Below are 20,337 nucleotides of genomic sequence, written 5' to 3'. Positions count from 1 at the left end.
GTCCAGGCCGGAAGTGGGGGAATCAGGGCACCCTGGCTCTCTGCCCTGGGGGATATCATCGGCCCCCAGCGGGGGGCACGCAGTGGGAGAGAATAACACCCTCAAAGAACAGGCCTGGCCGGCGTGGGTGCAACTTCAAAAAGCCAGAGAACAGATACATCAGGGACTAAGGAGAAAGGTGTTCCTGTCCCCAGACGGTCTTTCTTCTCTCTCCGCATTTACTTCCACTATTTTCAAGGCCCCAGCCTGTCACTAGCCGGGCAAGTTCCCGGAGGTTTGCAGCCACGGTGTTGTCAGGTGACCCTGGCTGGGTGGGGTCAGGACTGCCTCGGGGAGGGCACCCCAGGGGCAGGGGGATGGGAGAGAGGGCAGGCGGCCTGTTGTCCAGGGGCCGGACCGTGAACCTCAGCCGAAGGGGCCGGGACCTGGGCGTGGCCGCTGCAGGCTCCCTCTCAGCAGGGGGCTCACCGGCTGTACTTTCGACCGACTGGGGGCAGCAGGAAGCCACGGACACCCTGCGACGCCTCTGTTCCAGGGAGGTAGGAACATGCCCCCTCCCCGCCCCTGTGCCTCAGAAACACACAGGCGGTCCCGTGGGGTCAGAGAACCCCCGACAGGCCTGAGGGCAGTGGCACCACCGGCCAGTTGTCCGGATGGCTGCGCCCGAGGGAGACGCCGGACTCAGGGAATCCCGTAGGGTCTGCCCGGGGCCGGTCCGGTTCAGGGAGTGCTTCCAACCCCCCGGAAGGTGACCCTAGGAAAGTCTGGAGAGGTCAGCAGGACAGGCGTCCCTGCTCCTGTCTGCGGCAGGTCTGAGGAACTCGTGCTTGCCCAAACAAAGCTGTCTCGTCTCCTCTGTGCAGTGGGAGTCGACGTCTCAGCTCCTCCAAACTGTGGTCCCCCCCCCACCGTACCCTCCTCCTTGGGGTCGTGTGGGGGCTCAGAGCATATCCAGGAGATGTGGTCACCTGCCTTCTGCAGCTGGGAAATCGGCCCCCCAGGGACTGAAGGGGTGCTTCGGTGGCATGTCCGGTGTTGGAGGCAGAGAGGGGCGGTCGCAGGGAGGACCCCTGACCAGGGCTCCGCCCTTGAGCCCAGGCCTCACTGCAGGTCCTGAACTTGACTGAGATGACCGCCCATGTCCCTCACCTAAGAGAGGAGAGGCTGGCCTACACTGTCCCCCTCGCTTCTTTCAATCCAAGAGTCTGATTTCTCAGCAGTTACTAAACCCATTTCCCTACACAGGTCTGCTTCAGCCAGACGCCCCCCGCCCCGAGGCACAGGCATGAGAGAGACGCCGTCCTGGGGACCGAGGCTGGGGGCTCTGATAAAAAACAATGGAGAAATGATTCTCACCGTCCCTGCGACAAACCTATCTGCCTTTCCCCGCTGCTGTTAACCAGGTAACATGTAATCACGCCTCCTCCTCCGAGGAGTGAGGCTCCATCCGTGGTTGCCCTAATCACGCCATGTCCCCAGCGCCCTCTGCTCTGACCACCTGTTCCAAGAGCCAGCACGGCCCTTCCCTTGAGCGATGGCTTCACGTTCCGAAAACAGAGCGTGTGCGGGCGGGATGTATCTTGCTATTTGCGCCAACTTCACGGCAGTGGGGTTTCCTAGTCTAAGCCAGAGTTTTCCAGGCCATAAACACTTCATTTTTTAAATTTATGATGGGTTTAGTCCGATAGCAAATAACTACACCCAGGCTGCGGTTGGAAGTCTGTTGTAAACACCATTAAGCACCCCCTCTTCGGTCTGGCCCGGGATTCTTATCGCAACATTATAAAACAGTGGGGCCCCCTGAAGAAAAAGGATTTGGGATTTTAAACTTATCTGGTGTAATTCATTAACGGGTGTGTTAAAAATAACCAGGTGTTAGCACCGAGCATATTTGTTCTGACGAGGAACACACCGCCTGCGCCTCCACTAGGCAATTCTCTGTGTCGAAGCCACGTCACTCTGTGTGGGGACAGAGCAAAGGCCGCCGGTAGGAGTGCACTTGTCACTCGGGCAGGATACTGGAGAGAGCAGCTGGCCGACACCCCACCCCCGCCACCCACTCCACCCCCTGTGTTTAGAGCCCACCAGGCCACCCCGTGGCATCTCTTTTTCCACGTCCGCGGTGAGGAGATCGCTCCAGCCAGCAAGTGGGGCGCGGGCATCATGTGTCCTTGGTCCCACGGGTACATCCACAGGGCTAAGGAGCCTTCAGGAGTGTTGGAAAGTACTACTTCTGCACTAAGGGGTTCCATGAGTGGGGAAGAAACACGCACGGACTAGTGGGGACAGAGTCCATCCAGTACTAGTGGACAAACGAACTTAGCCCTTGAACTTGGAAACCAAGATGGCAGCCAAGACGCCTGCTTCTCCTGGCCACAGCGCTCGGTGAACCTCTCGGGACACCAAGTGCCGGACGCCTTGCTGGAGCGCTGGGAGCTTCCGGAAGACCTGTCTGGCTCCATTCACCCGCCGGCCTCCTTCCTCCCGCCTCGCAGCCGCCTTCACGATGCGAGGGACCCAGAACTGCTTCCTGTGGCTGCCTTGTGTGGCGGTGACCCACTGAGAGTTTCCCGGCGGAGCATCGCCGCCCCACCTTGCTGTGAGGGCATAACCAGGCTCTGCGGCTCTGCCTCCTCAGGCGATTTAAACTTTTAAGACGTGGAACTTTTACGAATAGCAGCTGATGCATAATTATGAGCCACCGAGGCCCTCTTCCCGAGCTTCTCGAAATGAGATGTCTCCTGGGCTTTGCCCTCATTACGGGGCGTTGATAAGCAATCAGGTGCTAAAGGGCAATATTTTCTAGGAAATTATACACTGGGTCGAATCAAACAGTCTCGGAATATTAGAGCTGGGAAGGAATCTAAAGGTCATCTCTAGGTCAAACCCTCCCATTCTCCCAGGAGAAAACTGTCAGTCAATGTAATTGTCAATGAGTCATCCAGGGCTGCTCAGAGGGTTGAGAGACAAACCGGAGGAAGCAGGCGGTGCCGCTGGGGAAGCCCAATGACCGCTTCTTCCAACCGCACACGCACTTACCCAGTGACCGTGAGCCGTGCACTGTACACCGCACCGGATATTGCGAGCAAGAGCGTCTTTGAGGGTCCTGTCTAGTGGAGCCTATGATAGTCACAGAATTCAAGGGGTCGGCATCCTGTCAGTTTGTCTGGAGTCTTGGAGAAAAGTGTCACGGAGATTCAGGATGAGGACTGAACGAACCAGTCACTCATTTTGGGCCGAGGGATGAAAACACAACACAACCTGGGTGAGGCAAACATGTTGTCTTGTGGGCTCACCTCCGGGAATTCCAGGGAAGTTAAGCTACAGGGGGGTCATAACTTCATGACACCGGGGATGATGAGAGGCTTTGGATGGTGGGTCACCCCCAGGAATGGGGAAGGACAGGACATTGAGTTGTTGAAGCAGAACTTGTTTCTGGGAGATGCCAGTGGGGAAAGGGCCTGCGGGGGTGCCCCCAGGGTCATAGGACAGATGTCCTGGGGATGCACGAAGCAGATTATCTATGGCAACAGGGGTGGGTGGGGGCAGCCAGGTTTCCTGGGCTTCTGGGAGATGGGAGAGATTTTGAGTAATTCCACCAGCCCTGGATGAAGAGGCCGCTCCTGGCTGGTAGGCATCTGGAGGCCTCCAGAGACTGGGTTGACGTACATTACAACCCAGCGGGGCTGGGTCCCATGAGGCAGGTAGCAGGGTAGGGACTCAGCAACCTGCCTGCCTTCAGGAACTGGCAGTTTTTAGGCATGTCTTCAAGACTGGGTCAGGACAGCACATGGAAATCATGAAGATTCATCAGCTGAGTTGACCAACCATGTAGGTTTACACTGTAAACCTGGACTTTGAGGCTGGGCTGGGGGAAGGGCGCTGACTGGGCCACGGTGTTTGGGTAAGTAGAATCTGTGCATGGAAGGGGGGAGCCTGTGCAAGCTACCAGATCGGGGGTGATACCGGAGGTGTGCGCACTGAAGGGGTGCTGGGCAGGTCTGAGCAAGCCTGTGGGGACCCCGCAGGGTTGAGTGCAGAGTGCACAGACTAGGGACCTGTGAGGCCACACCCGAGTGGTGGCCGAGGGCTAGGTGGGCAGGCGCGGCCGGAAACTCGTCACTGCGACCTTGAGCGCCCATCCGAGCACTTCAGGGGTTTCTGCAATGGGGAGTCAGCAAGGGCTTTAGAATAGGGGCCAGACCTTCATTTAGGAAGGTCCTTGGACTGTGATGTTCACAGGAGTAGGAAGGACGAGAGACCAGAGGCAGCAGGAGGATCCAGAGACCCAAGTTCCTCCGTCTTTGGTGCCACTGAGCTGGTCAAGAGCACCGTCATCCCTTTCTTGGACATCGTCACCTCTGAATTCACCTGTATGAGCCCAGTTTCCACGCACCTCACAGACAGTGCTTTTTATTTCAATGCGGTACCGTCTTTACCGTGTGTAACTACTTACCAGTGTGTGTGTGTGTGTGTGTGTGTGTGTGCGTGTGTGTGGTTTTGCTGTTTTGTGTTATTAAGTTTCTGCAAGACCTGAGGGGTGGGAAGGGAGGGTTCCGGGTTTACCTCTTGCAGGGAATGGACGTAAATACATGCATGTGACTACATGGGTATTTGTTGAAACACTATAAATGAACAACTGTGTATAGAATGGGATTTCACTGAAATGGGAAGAGCTGGAATCTCTGGATTCAGAGGAGATGGACAGGCGAGGTGAGATGGGAGGGGACTAGTGAAAGGACGGTGACAACTCAGTGTGCCACTGACCTGGATGTTGTTTACTTTGCCTTTGATTTTTATTCCTCGTTTAAATTTGAGAGCATTAAAGTAGATATCAAAACATTTATGTTTAGTAGGATGACTGTTTTTGACTGAAGTTGAAGTAACTAGTACCAGAAAGAAACAAAAGGTTTTTAAAATTTTAAAATACTGTCTATCAGCAAATGATCAAAGTATCGTCACTTTCTAGCATTACAGTTAAAATCCACACACTTCCAGAAAGTTTTGAAGTGGCAAGAAAATATTTCCACTAAATTAAAAGTTTACAAAGGGTTCTATCATTTGAAATATAATAATTTTATCAAACATGACCTATGTGACTTCATTCTGAATGTATTCTGTACTTTCTGGAGGTTATGAGCCTCTTATTAAATTTCTCTCTGGGAATAAAGGCCAAAGAAACACTTGACCTGATGTTCATTTATCACTGGAAAGTATAAATCTCAAAATAAATTAGAGAAACCTGGGATGTAATCCCGTAGGAGAAGTATGCCCGTACTCGAAAGATAACACTTCCTGAAACTGACTTCCTACAGAAATTTTGTAGCGCTGTATTAATTGTACTTCTAGTAAAATTAGGAAAAATAATGTTTCCTAATGAGTACGTTATATATCTATAGTATATTGTATGTATTGTAATATAATAAAGTATGTAATACATTAGGAAAGCTAATGCTTCCTAGTGAACATATTCTCAACAATACTGATACACTCACTATTGATGTTGTTTTCATTTAGGCGGATAAAAATATTGAAAAATCCACGAAATGTACAAATTCACAGTTAATATGAGGGAGCAATAGTTTATCTCATTCCTAATGGGGTGAAAGCAAAAATAAAATCCAACAATAGAATTGCACAAGTTGGTTTAATATGTTTTTTAATTTTCTGTAACATTTCTAGAACAACTGGACTTCAAATTATACTAATGAAATTTTAACCATCGTGGACTGCATTCTGTATAATTTCCTTCCAATCCATTAGCTGCTGCTGCAGATTTGATGGCAAGAGAAATGTACCTCCGAGGTGTGAACTGAAATTAGGAAGCTTTGCAAAATACACGTATGTGTAAAACATACAACGCTGGTTGCACTCTCTCGGACAATGCTATGTTAATATTAGATGAAATTGCAACGTTTCACACGCACTTTGAAACCTGCACACCCACGTATCTGTGGTTTCACGGCGGTTTTGTTCTTTCAGGTTCTCCAGAGACTGACGGACGGGGAAACAGCCTTTCTTCCTGCTTGTTTTGTGGGAGGAGCTTCGATTACCGCACGTGAAAATGAGGTTGCTATGGAGACTGGTAATTCTGCTGCCGCTCATCCAGGCTTGTGCAGGTAGAGTGTTCTATTAGTACAAAGTCTGATTGATAATCTATTGGCGATTTATTTTTTCTGCAGGTGATGCAATTTTCAAATGCACAATACTCATGCTATTGGAAGGACTCAGTGGTAAAATTGTGGCTAATGAAGGAAGTTTAAGCTTTTAAAGAATGTATCAAGTGCTACTTTTCAACGGAACTAAGATTACTCTAATTATAAATTGTCAACTTTGAAAGTTCTATAGAAAAGAACGTGAGTAAGTGATTATTTCATTAATAAACATTGAAGAATAGTTCCTTTTTATTTCCTTTATAGCAAATTCTTTAATAATCACCATCGAAATGTATATTTCTCCTCAAATTCAGAAATTGCTGTGGTAAAGGAGCCATATTGAAATAGAAGGAAAAGTGACATGGAGCGTTAGATCAGAGCTAGAGTAACTTTGGCATTTTTCTTTCCATTTCAATGACACACGGTTGCATTCAAGCTAAACTTATTAATGTCTGCACATTGGTTAGCTTCGGCTCTGTAACAGGCTGCCCCAAATCCGCGTGGATGAAAACAACGAATAGCCGTGTACCCAGTCGGCGAGTCTGTAAGCTGACAACTCAGAATGGCTTCCGCGGGCTGTTCTTTGGGTTCTGCTGGGTGCCTGACACCTGCGGTCTGCTCCCGGGTCTCCTGGCTGGTCCGGGACATTCCCCGCTGAGGCGTCGGGGCTGCCACCACACTGCCCTCTCGTCCTCTGTGATTCTGAACGCGCCCTCTAGGAGCCTGTGTGGGGCTCCAGCAGAAGTCAGGTGTGGGCCGAGTTTCTCAATGTCAAGGCCTGTCATTGACTCAGGGCCCTTTCTCGTGCATTCTTTCCACTGGCGCCAGTCACCCAGCCAGTCCTCGCTCAAGGGTACGGACATAGGTCCCATCTCTTGATGGAGGCTGCCAGGTGACACTGTGGAGGGGTGTGGGGGGTCATAAAGGGATAATAGCGCCATCTTTGTAAAGGAGCAGCTGCTGTCTGTTAAGATCACAGCACCCTATTCCCATCTGGCAAGCTGGCCGGGGTGAGAGGTCACAGGGTGTGGACAAAAACTAGGTCACCGAATGTCAGAGAAGCCCCTCCCCCATCTCACCCCGTGGCTTCCCGCCAGCTGTGCCCTGGGCGCTGTCGAAGTTCTCTGTACTCGTCACAGCGCGGGAAGGTATTGGGGGAAACACGGGAACAGACAATGACTCGCCCGCCAGAAACACCGTGATTGTAAGAGCCACGCACTTAAATAGCAATTCCGAGAAGTGGAAAGAAATCAACCATGAGGATCAGAAACCACATAAATAAAGGTATTTTTACCCCTGAGAATCCCGTGGCTGCAAGTGCCACAGTCATATTTATTCAAGTCATGTGTCACTGGCAACTCTAACAAAGACTCAAGGTAAAATGATAATGGCCTTTTATTTTTTTGGTAATCGATAGAAAAAGACAGACTCATCAAAGTGCCCCCAGATTCTCCACGTGTGAATAAGATTTCCATTTCTACACCCAGGTTTCAGCTTCCTATACAAATTTCACATGAACATTTAGCCCTCTAATGTGTAGTTTGAATCAGCACAATGTCTCTGAAAGACCTTTCCCGTTATATTAAAATAAGTTATTGTTCTCGGAACACACATCAGGTCCGAGAAATCCCCCAGTTCTTTGGCTAATTTCTATTTATTTAAATTGGATGTGATTCAACATGTCCTTTTGCTTTATTCTAATCTAAAGGGGAAAAAATAATCTCACATCTTTGGTGCACAATTTTCCTGTGAAAGAGCAGCTGGACCCTTTTTAAAAAGCCGTAGCTACTGAAATAAGGTCATGGCAGCCGAGGTGGGCGCTGCACACATGGGACTCCGGGGCTCCGCCCCCGTTTGCAGATTCTGCGTTAGTTTATAAAATTACTAGTTATATTGTCCAATGATAAAGTGTTATTTCTGCACATGTGTATATCTTCTTTGATTCCCCGAAACTTGCTTCTTATTCATTCTGAAAGGCTAACACTTTTGCAGTGTGCTTTTCCTTCCTATTTCACTGTTACCATCTTCAAAATGTTGACATTCCCAACTTCCCCGTAGTAACACTACATTATTACAGTGTCACTGTACCATTTCCAACTTCCCCTCACTATATATAGTTACGCCACAGCTTCGCCCCCACCCTCGTCTCCTGTTTTACTTTTCAATGGCCCCACGCCTGGCGTGGCACCTCCCTGGTGGGCGCTGGCTGGAGCCTCTGCTGGGAACCGTGGTCCACCCAGGCCCACAGTAGGAGGCTGGAATATTAGTGAAATGAGGAGTGTTTAAAAGTTTGACTATTTTTCTTTAGTATCTTTAAATATTATAAGAAAAACTGAAGCCCTTTTAATTAAGAAACATCATCATTAATAATATTTCATCAGTGTGTGGCAGGCTAAATAATTGGCCTCAAGAATATCTGGGTCCTAAAAGCTGGAACCTGTGAATTTTACCTTAAGGTGCAAATTGATTTAATGACTGTGATGAAGGTGAAGACCTTGACCTGTGGGGGGGTTGGAGTTTCTGACTGGCGAGTCCCTGGAGGAAGGCAGGTCTGCAGAGGGAGATGTGCAACCAGGGCAGGGAGGGGCATGAGGCTTCGACACAGCAGATCCTGCTGAGAGGAGGGGACCTGGGCCGGGAGTGGGGGATCCGGGCTCTGGAAGACGGAGAATATGAGGGAGCAGGTGCCCCCGCTCCAAGTTTCGGGAAGTCAGCCAGGGCTGGGTGTCCACCGGGGAAACCCATTTTGGATCTTCGATGAAAAGAACTGTGAGAAAATGAATGTGTATTGGTTCAAGCCACCAAGTCCTGGTGATTTTCCCAGAAGCCCCAGGAAATGAACGCAGTGTGTTTCTTCTGCACCGGACTCTGGGTCCAGGAGGTCAGGGCCTGGGTCCTCCTGGAGCTGGGTGGGAATTCAGGAAACGTGTTGAATGAATGAATGAGAGAAAGAAGGAATGACTGAGCTGATGCTTCAGTGTCGGTGGTCTTATTTGGATTACCATCAACTAGAATAAAACCAGTCACGTAATTTCTTCTGAGGAAGAGCCTGTCCCGTCCTATTCCTGCACCGCTGTCCCTGTGTTAGGAGGTGACCGTCACAGGACTCGAGAGATGGGACTCTGGTATTGTTTAGAAGCTTCGGACAGGCCCCATTTGAATGTCAAATCCACTTCGTCGGGACAGGTGTGCCCTCAGCTTCCGTCCCTGCTACTTCTGCACCACCCAGCAGATGCACTGCAAATATTTAGGCGTCGGCTTTCCCCCACGATCGGTTCGGTCCCTGCCGTGTTCCCCTGCAGCCTGAACTCGGAAACCGGGCAAGTCAGCAGCTGCCGCAGAGAAATGCAAGCTGCTGTCCAAGGAACACAGGAGGGAGCAGGAACGCCTGCTCTCCTGGTCCACCACCCGGTCCCTTTCCGCTTCCTGTAAGAGCAGCTGCGTTGGGGGGGAAGCCACCCTTTCCCATCAGTCTTTGCGGTTCTCGGGAGTGGACGACCTCCCAGATTAGTGAAACGGGCTGCCCCCCAACCACTCTGGCTGGTTCCAAATGCGGTTTATCTGGGCAAAGCCCGGAGCGAGGGCTGGCGGAAGCGTGGTGATGAAGGAAGGAGGCACCCAGGTCCGGCGTGGGGAGGGCAGGTCTGAAGACAGCCACCAAGTTTGGATTGTCCCTGGGGGACTTTGACATAAGCCAGCCAGGTGTCCTTTCCCTGACGGAGGCCTATTTCTGTTGAGACGCGCCCCCTGCCCCCCCCCCCACATTGTCTAATAGAGAAGGTTTGCTTTGGAGGTAAATTACCGGAGCTGCTGAGGTCGGGTTGGAAACAGATCCTGGGACCAGTGTCTCCTCGCTGCTGGGAGGAAGACACAGACCAAAAAGGAGTGGGCACAGTTTCTCTGGGAGGGGAAGGGCGCTCCTGAGATTTAACAACTCAGGCTGCGAGGCTGACTCTGGCCCTGAGACTCTGGCCCGTCTCTGGGTCTTCGGGCAGAAAAGTACGTTTCTGTTAACAGAAGATGTCGGGACCCCACTGAGGAGTGACGGAGACCTACAACTCCAGGTCTGATCTTCTTCCTTCGGACAACGCACAGGAAGTTTTCACGGAGGGATATTTTATTTTAAGTACACCTCACACAAAGTGGCTGGAGCGGATTTGCTATGGGTGGGATCGGATTTTTGGACTCTGGAACGTCCCTTGAGAGAGAACCCGGCCTGTGTTGCTGGTGTCGTTGGCTCCAAGTTTCCCAGAGGGCAAAGGGCTCAGAGTACACCTGATGGCGTTCTCCCTTTAAGTTTTTGACTTTTCATGTAATGCTGGAGAACGTACAGGCAGATTTCAAAATTCAAGTTCCAAGCTTTGAATCTGCATTTTTTTTAAGTGTTGAAGAAACACTTGATTACTGCCGTGACCGGGACAATCCGCTACCTCGCATGCTCTGTGCGTGATGCCGTGTGTGGTACACGCAGTGAGTCACCAGGTTCAGAGAGAGCGCAGCCTCACGCCGGGGGCCCCGCGGAAGGGCAGCGCCAGGAAGGTGCGGGGCTGGGGTCAGAGCCTCAGCCTTAGTAAGAGAATGAACAAGCATCACTAGTCGTACGGAATTCCATTTTTATGACTTTCGGTATTCATATCGTCTTAAGAATTCCTGCCTAATACATTCGCTTTTATTTTGTTATTTTAACAAAAGCCATATTGTTTAAATGGTGGGCGTTTTAAACAACACTCTCGGCCCATCTATGTCAGTGGATCACGAGTGTATTTGTCTGCACTGGGCTGGGCTCTTGGGTACCAATCCCGTGCAACTACGGCCCCACAACTCAGGCGGTCGATCCTGCAGCGGCCCCGGAGGCTCGGCGTGAGACTCGGCTTCCCCGCCTCCACGGAGCTGAACCTGGACCCAGGCACGTTCTTGGCAGAGCGGGATCCGGGCCTCCCCAGTGCGTGACATGTCATTGGCCTCAAGGAGATGCGTCTCCCACGGAGTCAGCTGCTCTCAGGACTGGGCTGAGACTAGAAATGCAAGACGTCTTCTCTGTGCCGTTTGCATGTGTCATGTCCACTGGCAAAGCACTTCCCTCCTTCTGAGAGCTTCTCCCAAGGCCTCGGTCCTCAGAACTTGAACGAAACAGTTCTGGGGGTCGGCTTCTACCAGTAAAGAACACACCCTGTGGGTCAGCGCTCTGATACAGCTTGTGGTTCTAAGGACTGACTGGCCAGCAAGCGAACTGGGCACGGAATCTGACCCCGGCCTCGTGGCCACCTCGGGAACGGCGGAACGTGTTCCCAGTCACTGCAGCTTCCCTCTGTTTCAAACATTGCCTCGTACTGAACCCGGGACCGGAGGGAACAAGCTACCCCAGAGAGACGACCACGAGAATGGGCCAGGGTTTCCTGAAAGAAGAGGATGTTGCAGACGGCAAAGCCGCGCCGCAGGCAGCGGCAATCAAGCTCCTTTGCTCAAGGGCCCGGGAGGGGTCAGGGGCGTCCCCCGGGACGAGAGTGATGAATGTGGACTGCGCCGCGGCCCGCACTCCGCCTCCGGCTTCCTGCAGATGGATTGTTAGCATAATGGCGCCTTCAGGAAGGCAGCGCCTGGCTGTATTTTTAAGCCAAGTGACATCTCTGCAATCTCTAATAGAGATGGCCCAATTTAGAAATGCTGAAAACACCATTTTTAATGCCATGCCTACTGATGATGGTGACTACATGATTACCCAATCTCCCTGCAAGGTAATTGATTTTGAAACCCTAATGAAGCTGAGTTCTGGGGCTGACAGCAACATAGGACAACGTCTTCCGCCCTGTCCGCGCGGACAGGCGGCATTCGGTATGCAGATGAGGTGTTCTGTGAGCACGTGGGTCCTTCGGGGAGGGAAGGTGGGCAACAGCGTTCTCAGAGTGAATCCCTGAGGGGATGGGTGTCTAGCTTTCCATGGAGGTGACAATGCCAGGTCTCGTTTTCGTTTTGAAGTACCCGGAGTAGCTGTGCCCCCAAGTGGAAGCCCCTCGGGTGACTGATGAGTGTTTCTTCTCCCACGTCGGCCTGTCCTGCGATTTCAGACCGAGCTACGCACCGTGGTTAGCAAGACACCGGGCAAGTTGACTTCCGACGACCTCCCACCTCTGCTGCACAGAAGGCCCCTCCGCTCAGGACACCGGCGCCAGCTTCCTTCCGATGCTCTGAGAAGTTCACAGGGGCCCTGCTCCGGGCCTGTCTGCCTGCTGTGCAGGCGCCTGCAACAGACTTCTCCAGAACGTTCTATGGCTGGCCCCTCCCATGACAGCCTCAGACTGGTCACCTGCCTGGAGGGGCTTCCTCTCAGATCCCATTGGGGTGTCCCCATCCGGTCCCTTGTGTGGCCCTGTCTGTCACCCTTCTCAGGCTCGTGACCATCTTCAGTGCGTGCGTCTCTGGCTGAGATGAGCTCCTGGGCACTCTGTGCATGCCGCGTCCATTTCCTGCCTGCATCCAGGGGACGTAGGTCCTGGGTGGCCATGGTAGTGCCACCCACGTGTGTGCTGCATGGCTGGCACTTGGGGAGCGTGCCGTGGACCTGTTCAAATACGGGGCTGGACTTTCAGAGTCAGCCCCCAGACTTCGTGGGGTGATCCAGGACCCCAAATACTTTTGGGTTTTTGGATATTATTAGGACCCAGTTTTAAGCGTTAAGTGCGTTAATCACAGCAGAGCATCAGGCCCCAGATGGGCACTTTCTGCTTTTAAAAAACGTGTGCTAAATACTGAGCGCACAAAGCTCCCGGGTTTTGAAGCTGACGCTCTTTTCCCGGGTGCCCTTGGCACAGGCACGCACCATTCCGGCGTTGCTGGTGCAGGGAGCCCAGCTCCACACACGGCCAGGGCCAGCTGGGGATCGTTAGGGAGCAGAGCCCCGGCGATGCTGCGTGAGACGAAATCGGAGCCTTTACAATGTGGGCTGTATTTTATCTCAAGATACAGCCGTTCGTTCTTGTCCAGTGTCACGGTTATCGGTCCCCTCAGCCCCCTGAGACTTTTCTAGAAGCTTCCTCACTGCTGTCCTGGCTTCCAGGAGTCAGCTGTACGCTGCCCGAGAGCGGTACTGACGTGGCCTCCTATGCACCCGGACCCTCGTAAAGACAGCTGGCTCCGCCTTTGCTCTGACTCTGCCGAGGCCTGCACAGACCCTGTTTCCTGGGAGGGGCCACGGTCTCATCAGGCATTCAAATTCCTTTTCCTTCCACAAACATCGGAAGTTCTCCAATGAATTCAGTTCCACCTGGGTCGTGAGCCTGGTGGGGTCCTTCCTGTGGGGCTGTCCTGCTCGCGAGACCTCTGCCCGATTTTCCCGGCCCCCAAACCTCCGTCCATGGGAGTGTCTGCCCCTGTGTGGCCCCCTCCTCAGCCAGCCTTTCTCAGCCAGTTCAAACTTGACCTCCACTCTGAACAACCCTCCAGCATAAAATAAGTCCCCCTTCTCCTCACCTCCATTCCGTGAAGAAGAGTGTTATTGCGTCCCTCCTTCACTGGAAAGAGGTCATTTTTCTCAAATACAGACTCACTCGGAGAACTCTGTAGTGTTCATTCTTGTTGAAAACAGGTACAATCATGGGATACTCAGTTCTGAAGGGAAAACAAAGCCTGACCCTTCGTATTTGATGAGTTCCACCTGTACCTGGTGATTTACAATTTGCAAAGTGCTTCATATACAGCGCTTCACGGGCGTTTGCAAGTGGACAGGGAGGGGGAGGCTTGTTAGTTCTCTCCTGCTGCTGAAATGCAGAGGCCGGGGGCTATTAAGGGCCACAGAACCAGACAGCGGCAGAGGTGACGGTGAGGACCCAGTGCTCAAATGGAGACTTGTTTCGCTATTTATCCAGGACGTTACTGCTCGACACAGCTGCAGCTCAGTGCCGACGCCGGCTCTGTGAGGTGGGCGTGGGCTCGGCCTGGAGGCAGCTTCGGCTCAGGGTGCGATACAATTTAAGGAATTAGACTCCGGTGCTTCCTTACCAACGCCTAGCAGTACCAGCTGTAAGCATGTAACGCCCCCATATTTATGTGCGTTATATTCATTACAAAACATACACCCGAACACACACACTGGGCGGGGAGTATATAGGTATAGAATTTCCGCGTTCCTCCCTCGCTCTCGGCCAGCAAAGGCCTCACTGGAGCGTGAGCCTCTGAAAGACAAGGCACCGCGTCCTCCGTGAGGGAGCTGAGCAGGAAGCAGCAGGCTGTTGGTGCAGGACGGTCGGGAGAACAAAAGACGTCATGTGCCTTCCCCTCATTAAAAGACCACGCAGACCGCAGAACGCATTTGCAATTCCACGGTCAGCATTCCAGATTGCAGAGGGAGGTATCGGGGTCATGGTAGCCATGTAGCTGTATAACTATCCAACCCCCCCCAATAGGGCTTTAAAACACTTCCTCGTTTTTCACGGCTCCGCGGGTTGTCCCTCTCTGTCTCCCACGTGGCTTCACTGAGTCCCAATCAGAGAAGCCAGAGTCTGGAAGGGGGAGACGCTCCACCCCCTGAGCTCCAGAGTCGTGATAAGGGCCCAAATTGTGTTCAAAATGCCTCCTAATTCCACAGATTTCCTGCAGTTACATTGTCATTTATTCCCTTCCATATTTCTTTAACAAAGTAACACCTTAGTGTATTTGAAACTGGTGTGAGCTGACACACCACCTAAGGCGTGTGGAAATCACGTAGTTCTCAGACTCCCCTTCCCAGGGGAGCCCTGTGAGCACCCACACCCCGCACCAGAGCCCCTCCCCCAGCGACGCAGATTCGATCATGTTCAGTGTTGGCATTGGATGGAGTCGAAGTGTCAGTTCAATGGCGTCTCACACATCGAAGCCAGCGCTCAATTGCAGATGCAGACCACGCCCCCCATACAGGGAGACCCTCCAATCACAGCTGAGACACAAAAGGAAAACCAACTGCCTGCCAATCACACAGGTTCATTTTACATTTCACATGCAAATTAGGTGGAACACAAAACTCGTTTCTGCCACATGTATCCATAACGAGAGTAATAATGGTAACTGTTCCACCTATGATTCTGTGTATGTACATACACATGTAATCACGCAGTGTGTCCTCTTCCGCCTCCTTTCATTCGGCACCAGATGGTGAGATCAGCTCAGGGCGTTCACGATCGGCGTCGCTGATGATATGACGGTACAGGACCCCCATCTGTGAATCTTTCACGTCTTGTCTTCCCATTCTGCCCTTGATGGGCCTTGGGGTTTCTATTTTTCACTTTTAAATTGGTCTTCTTCCTCTCGAGTGAGGTGTCATGGACAAACAAAACGGTGTGTATTGGAGGGACACCACACGGTGACTCACTAGGCGTGCGCACCCTGAGACGACCCCCCGTCCAGCCCAGACACCTGTGTGCCCACCTCGCCAGAGCACAGCCTCCCGGTTAGGACAGGAGGGCGTCCTGCGGGGCCGAGGGACAGCCCGGGCGGGGACTGCCAGCGACACACCGCACTGCAGTCTGGAAATCTGCCGAGCAGGCGGGTCTGCGGACTCTCGCCACGCACACGGACGTGCACACAGAGACACAGATGCCACCAGGGTTGCTGCCACCCCCCAGGGGACACCAGTCTGCAGGCACCAGGTTTGGGCACCATGGCTGTGACGAGGGGACACACAACACCTCCGTTAATCCGAGCTCTGTCAGGCCCTGCAGAGCCGGTGGTCCCGTCCTGAAAATTCCACCCCTCACATAGGACCCACCTGCACTTGGAAATCACCCAACTGTGTGGGCAGTGGTGTGGGGACCTGGTACAGCTCAGCGTTAATTTCCGGGATTTTGTAAGCAGATGAATGAGCACAGACATTTTGTCTAATTCAAAATTAAATTATGTAACTTAAACTTAAAATGGTTCTGTTTGAGAGGCATAAACAGACTCTCCCAACCCGTTGCTTCCTACTGATTCCCACGTCACTATTATTATTGAGGCTCTCGGGTGGTTTGGATTCGTCTGCGTGGTGGAAACCCGGGGTCGTGGAGAACCGCCGCGTCTCTCCCCAAACCCGCACCCAGCGATGTGGTGCTGTGGGCGGGGAATCCGGCCTGGGAGCAGTGGTACCACCACAACGCACCACTCGTGCGAGGGGGTTGAATGCCACAGTCACGGGCTGGGGCTAAGGATGGGCTGCGTCTCGGCCGTCAGAGCCCATGGATTAGCCTGCCCGCCGTCAAAACGGTGGACCGGCTCACTCACGGAGTCGCTCAGACACCCCAGACGCACTGTTAACCTGAGCGGACCCTCCAACCGATGTTCAGCAGCCGACGGCCGTGGCAGGAAGAGAAACAGCCGTCTGGAGTCGTCGGGTTCCTGTCGGCACCACGGCCCATTTCCAGCAGAAGACCGAGTGGTCATCGGGGGGGTCTGGACCAGGAATCCGGACGACCGACGACCTTGGCTTAGCTAACGCTCCGTCTCCCCATTTCCCTTCTCTGTGCGGTTCTGGGTTCGAGTGGACCAAAGAGGAAGCCGAGGTTCACCACGAGAAGGTGACACTGGTCTCTGGAAGCCCCCGGGAACGTTCGTGGTGAGAGAGGTGCAGGCAAGTTAAGCAGCTGTCCGATGTCCCATGGCTGGAAAGGGACAGACCTGGAACCTGAACCCAGATGGAGCCAACCCCAAACCCAAGGAGGCCCTACAGCCTCACAAGGCCTTCAGCGAGTTTCTGTGCGGACTATTTTTTTTTACTGTTTACCTCCTGAACTTCAGAGTCCACAGCAGACTTGCAAACTCTCAGTCACCCCTCACCAGCTGCTTATCACATGTCTCCTGCTGCCCCCTGCTCTCCCCCATGTCCAGGTCAGTGGCTGAGAATGGGGGCAGTGACCTGGATGGCGCAGGGGCACCGGTCAGGTGACCCACGCAGCTGAGGGAGAATGTACGGCAGGCCAGGCTGCGGAGGAAGGAGCAGCCATGGTGCCGGTCAGCCCTCTGGGGTGACTTCAGGAGGGACGACAGCCGCTGGCGGAGGGAGCCGGCTCATTGGGAAGACCATCAGACTTGGAATTGGAAAAGCAGGCTCACGTGCAGGCTTAGGCCTTGGACCAGTATTACTGGAGGTCCCACAACTTCAGAGGCTTGGGACACAGCGGTAGCCCCGCTGCATCCTCGGCCACTGGACTTGCCCAAACGAACCCCTGTAACCGGGGTCCCCGTCTTTGTGAAGGATGCCTCCCCGCCTGGTGAGGGTTAATTCCCGCGAGACGCTACGTGTTTTGTGAATCAGAAACAATCACCCAACCGGCGTGATGATCCTGTTCCGGTTGATTGTTCTGGTCCACTTTTCGGAAGTATTCTTGTGACACTCTCCTCCGTGTTGCTGGGACGTGCTCGGCCTCTGTTTCTCGCCTGGTCACCAGGGCTCACCATGCCCCAGCCATTTACAGCTTCCTGGGAGTCCACGCGGCTCATTTCAGCACAGGCCGACCGCCGCTGCCAAGACGGTGGCCTCTCTGCCTTTGATCTTGACATCCGGAGGCCTTATACATTCTAATCCTCTTCCATTTTGACAGCTCTCAGAAGCAGTCCTGGTCTCTCTGACTGAGAGGACCCTTGAAGGTGACCCGCCTTTCTCAGAGCTGCCCACGCCACATGAGGCGGAACCCCGGGGCGGCTCCCTGGAGGTGGAGGCCAGGTCAGGAGGAACTCGGACACTGTGGCCACGCAGGCAGCCCCAAGTCAGGCAGGCAGCCCCGATCAGCTGCGCCCCTCCCTGAGTTTCTGAGATGCCATCTTGCTTTGTGAAGCACATGGAGCTACAAAAGTCTTTCGACAAGAAGCACGGTTCATACTTCTTCATGTGTTTTTAAAGCATTCTGATCATGCAGACACACGTGTACCCTTCCGATCATGCAGACATGTGTGTACACTTCCACAGACACATGTGTACGTGTCCGATAATACAAACACACGTGTGCACTTCCAATAATGCAGACACATGTGTACCCTTTGAATTGTGCAGACATGTGTATATACTTCTGATTGTGTAGACACACAGGTACATGCCTGATCATGCAGACACAGGTGTACCCTTCCGATCGTGCACACACGCACATACACGTCCACAGACACACGTGTACATGTCGGATCATACAAACATGCGCGCACTTCCAATAATGCAGACACATGTGTACCCTTTGAATTGTGCAGGCACGTGTGCACACTTCTGATTGTGTAGACACACAGGTACATGCCTGATCACAAACACACGTGTGTACACATTTGAGCATGCAGACACAGGTGTGCCCTCCCAATCGTGCAGACACGCACGTACGTCTCTGGGCCACGCCACACTGGGCCACGGTGGTATCTGTGCTTCCAAGCACCTGCACGTCCCTGTGCCCCAGGTGTTCCGGGCTTGCGGTTTTGAGTTTGTGAGGTGACCCCTTCCCAACCACGTGCGCACCCCTGGGGACCGACCCACGGGGTCCCCTTCTTGTGATTTGCTTGTCTCATGTTAATAACTCATGGCTGAAATGTTGATATTTGAGAGTATTTTATTCTCTCAGTTGCAATTATTCTTTGTAAAGAATCCAAACAGTAGTAGCGTTTACAAAAGACGATTCCACAGACGATTCAGTGTCTCTGCTCCACGCACCTCCGCCCAAGCCCCTCTCCACCCACCTCTGCCATCACCCCCACAACCCCACCAGCATCGCTCCCATCGCCATAGCAACCGCCCCCGAAGATCTTCTCCTTCTGTTTCAAAGCTTCAGACTTTCAAGACACTCGATGCATACTGAGTGATTTCCAGATATTTTTATATTCAGCCATCATCCTACTATCTCCGTATTTCTAGCTACTCTTCTAAAAGCCTCGTCCAGGAAGAGAAGACGCGTCTACTCGTTGTTCTAACCCAGCGTCCCAGGGAGACGACTCAGCCAGCCTGGCGCCCCTGCACCGGAATGTTCGGTCATCACGTCCCCCCAGTGGGGCGGGGCCGGGGGAGGGGCGCCCTCCCTCCCCAGGCCTCCGGGGAGAGGAGTTCACACTGACTTTGTACCAGGGGCCTGGAGAGGACATTGTAGGGGACAGGAAAGACTGACTTCTGAAGTCGCCGCGGGACTAGACTCAGTAGTCATTTTGCATGAGACTTGGGTTTTTACCAATTCAACGTGAGGTCATCATTCTGGGAAAGAAGGGGATGTGCCTTGGAGTAGGGGGTCCTCGCAGCTGCAAACACAGCGAGCTCCCCTCCATCTTCTGTTGCCGCTTCGCCTGGCTTTTTTTGACTTTCAACCTCAAAAGTGTAACTCGTATACGAACTGTGCTTATATCCCACATTCCATATGGAAAACAATGAAGAAACATGAGTGCGTGCCTGTGGCATAAAACCGCACCTCAGCTCCTGCTCTGGGCGCCCCACCGGAATGAGGGCGCCTGTGACCACTCTTCCTTCCCTGCGTGATGGCGTTGTGCGGGCAGTTTCATTTCTTCCTTTAAAAGTAACAGCGATTCCACACGTCTCCGAGGGTGCAGCCTAAGACCGGCCTCAGGGGAATCCCACTTGATCACGTAACATGTGTCGTCTCAAATAATTATTTTATTTTAATTATGTTGTTGATCCAACTTACTGAACAACGTTCGTGTAATTGTCATGGGCACGGTCTCTTTTTCTTCTCTCGCGTGTGCTCTGAAGTTGTGATTTTGGAAAAGGCCAGGGGGAGTATTCCCCACGCACAGGCGTGGCCTCGGAAAGGCCGCAGTCAGCGCTGCGCACTTCATGTTGAAATTCCTGGGCCTCAAAGAAGCAGGACCGTTCTAGCATCGAGACGAGCGTGAAACCAGGGATGTGAGGGGCTGAGAAAGTCAAGAGACTGCGAGTCTGAAGATACCGTGTGACAAATCCTTCCATTAAAAAGCAATTCCACTTCCTCAGACAGATAGATACTGTGGCTTCATAGGGAGTCCTGGTCTGTCGGTAATTGTAAATGTATGAAAAGCCCATGTGAGAAAATAAAAAGGGAGCAGGCTGGCCCCAGGGGGCTGTGGCAGGCTCTCGTCGTGACCCTGTGTCCCCTTCGATGTCGGGGAGGCACCCCTCGGGTCGTTTGACGGGCCCAGCACCGCGCCGACCGCACGGCGTGTTCGAGTGTTGCCGGTGCCCCGTGTCACCATGTTCTGGGCATCCCGGACTCCGGAAGCGATTTCG

The 20,337-nt window shown here is 52.8% G+C and overlaps 1 protein-coding gene across 1 annotated transcript in view; it reads left to right on the top strand.

Annotated features, from left to right (window-relative positions):
• The first annotated feature begins 16,755 nt into the window (after nt 1-16,755).
• The window catches only part of LOC119036656 (contactin-6), a 120,169-nt gene continuing 116,587 nt past the window's right edge, over nt 16,756-20,337 (top strand). The window contains exons 1-3 of the mRNA XM_053669291.1: nt 16,756-16,853; nt 16,986-17,034; nt 17,699-17,820. Of these exons, the coding sequence (XP_053525266.1) occupies nt 16,756-16,853; nt 16,986-17,034; nt 17,699-17,820 (269 nt within the window). The remainder of the gene's footprint in view (nt 16,854-16,985; nt 17,035-17,698; nt 17,821-20,337) is intronic.

This window comes from Artibeus jamaicensis, unplaced genomic scaffold (assembly GCF_021234435.1).
Source record: "Artibeus jamaicensis isolate MK-2021 breed Jamaican fruit bat unplaced genomic scaffold, CSHL_Jam_final contig_519, whole genome shotgun sequence".
NCBI classification, from domain to species: Eukaryota; Metazoa; Chordata; class Mammalia; order Chiroptera; family Phyllostomidae; genus Artibeus; species Artibeus jamaicensis.
This window is presented reverse-complemented; position numbering and strand designations above follow the sequence as displayed.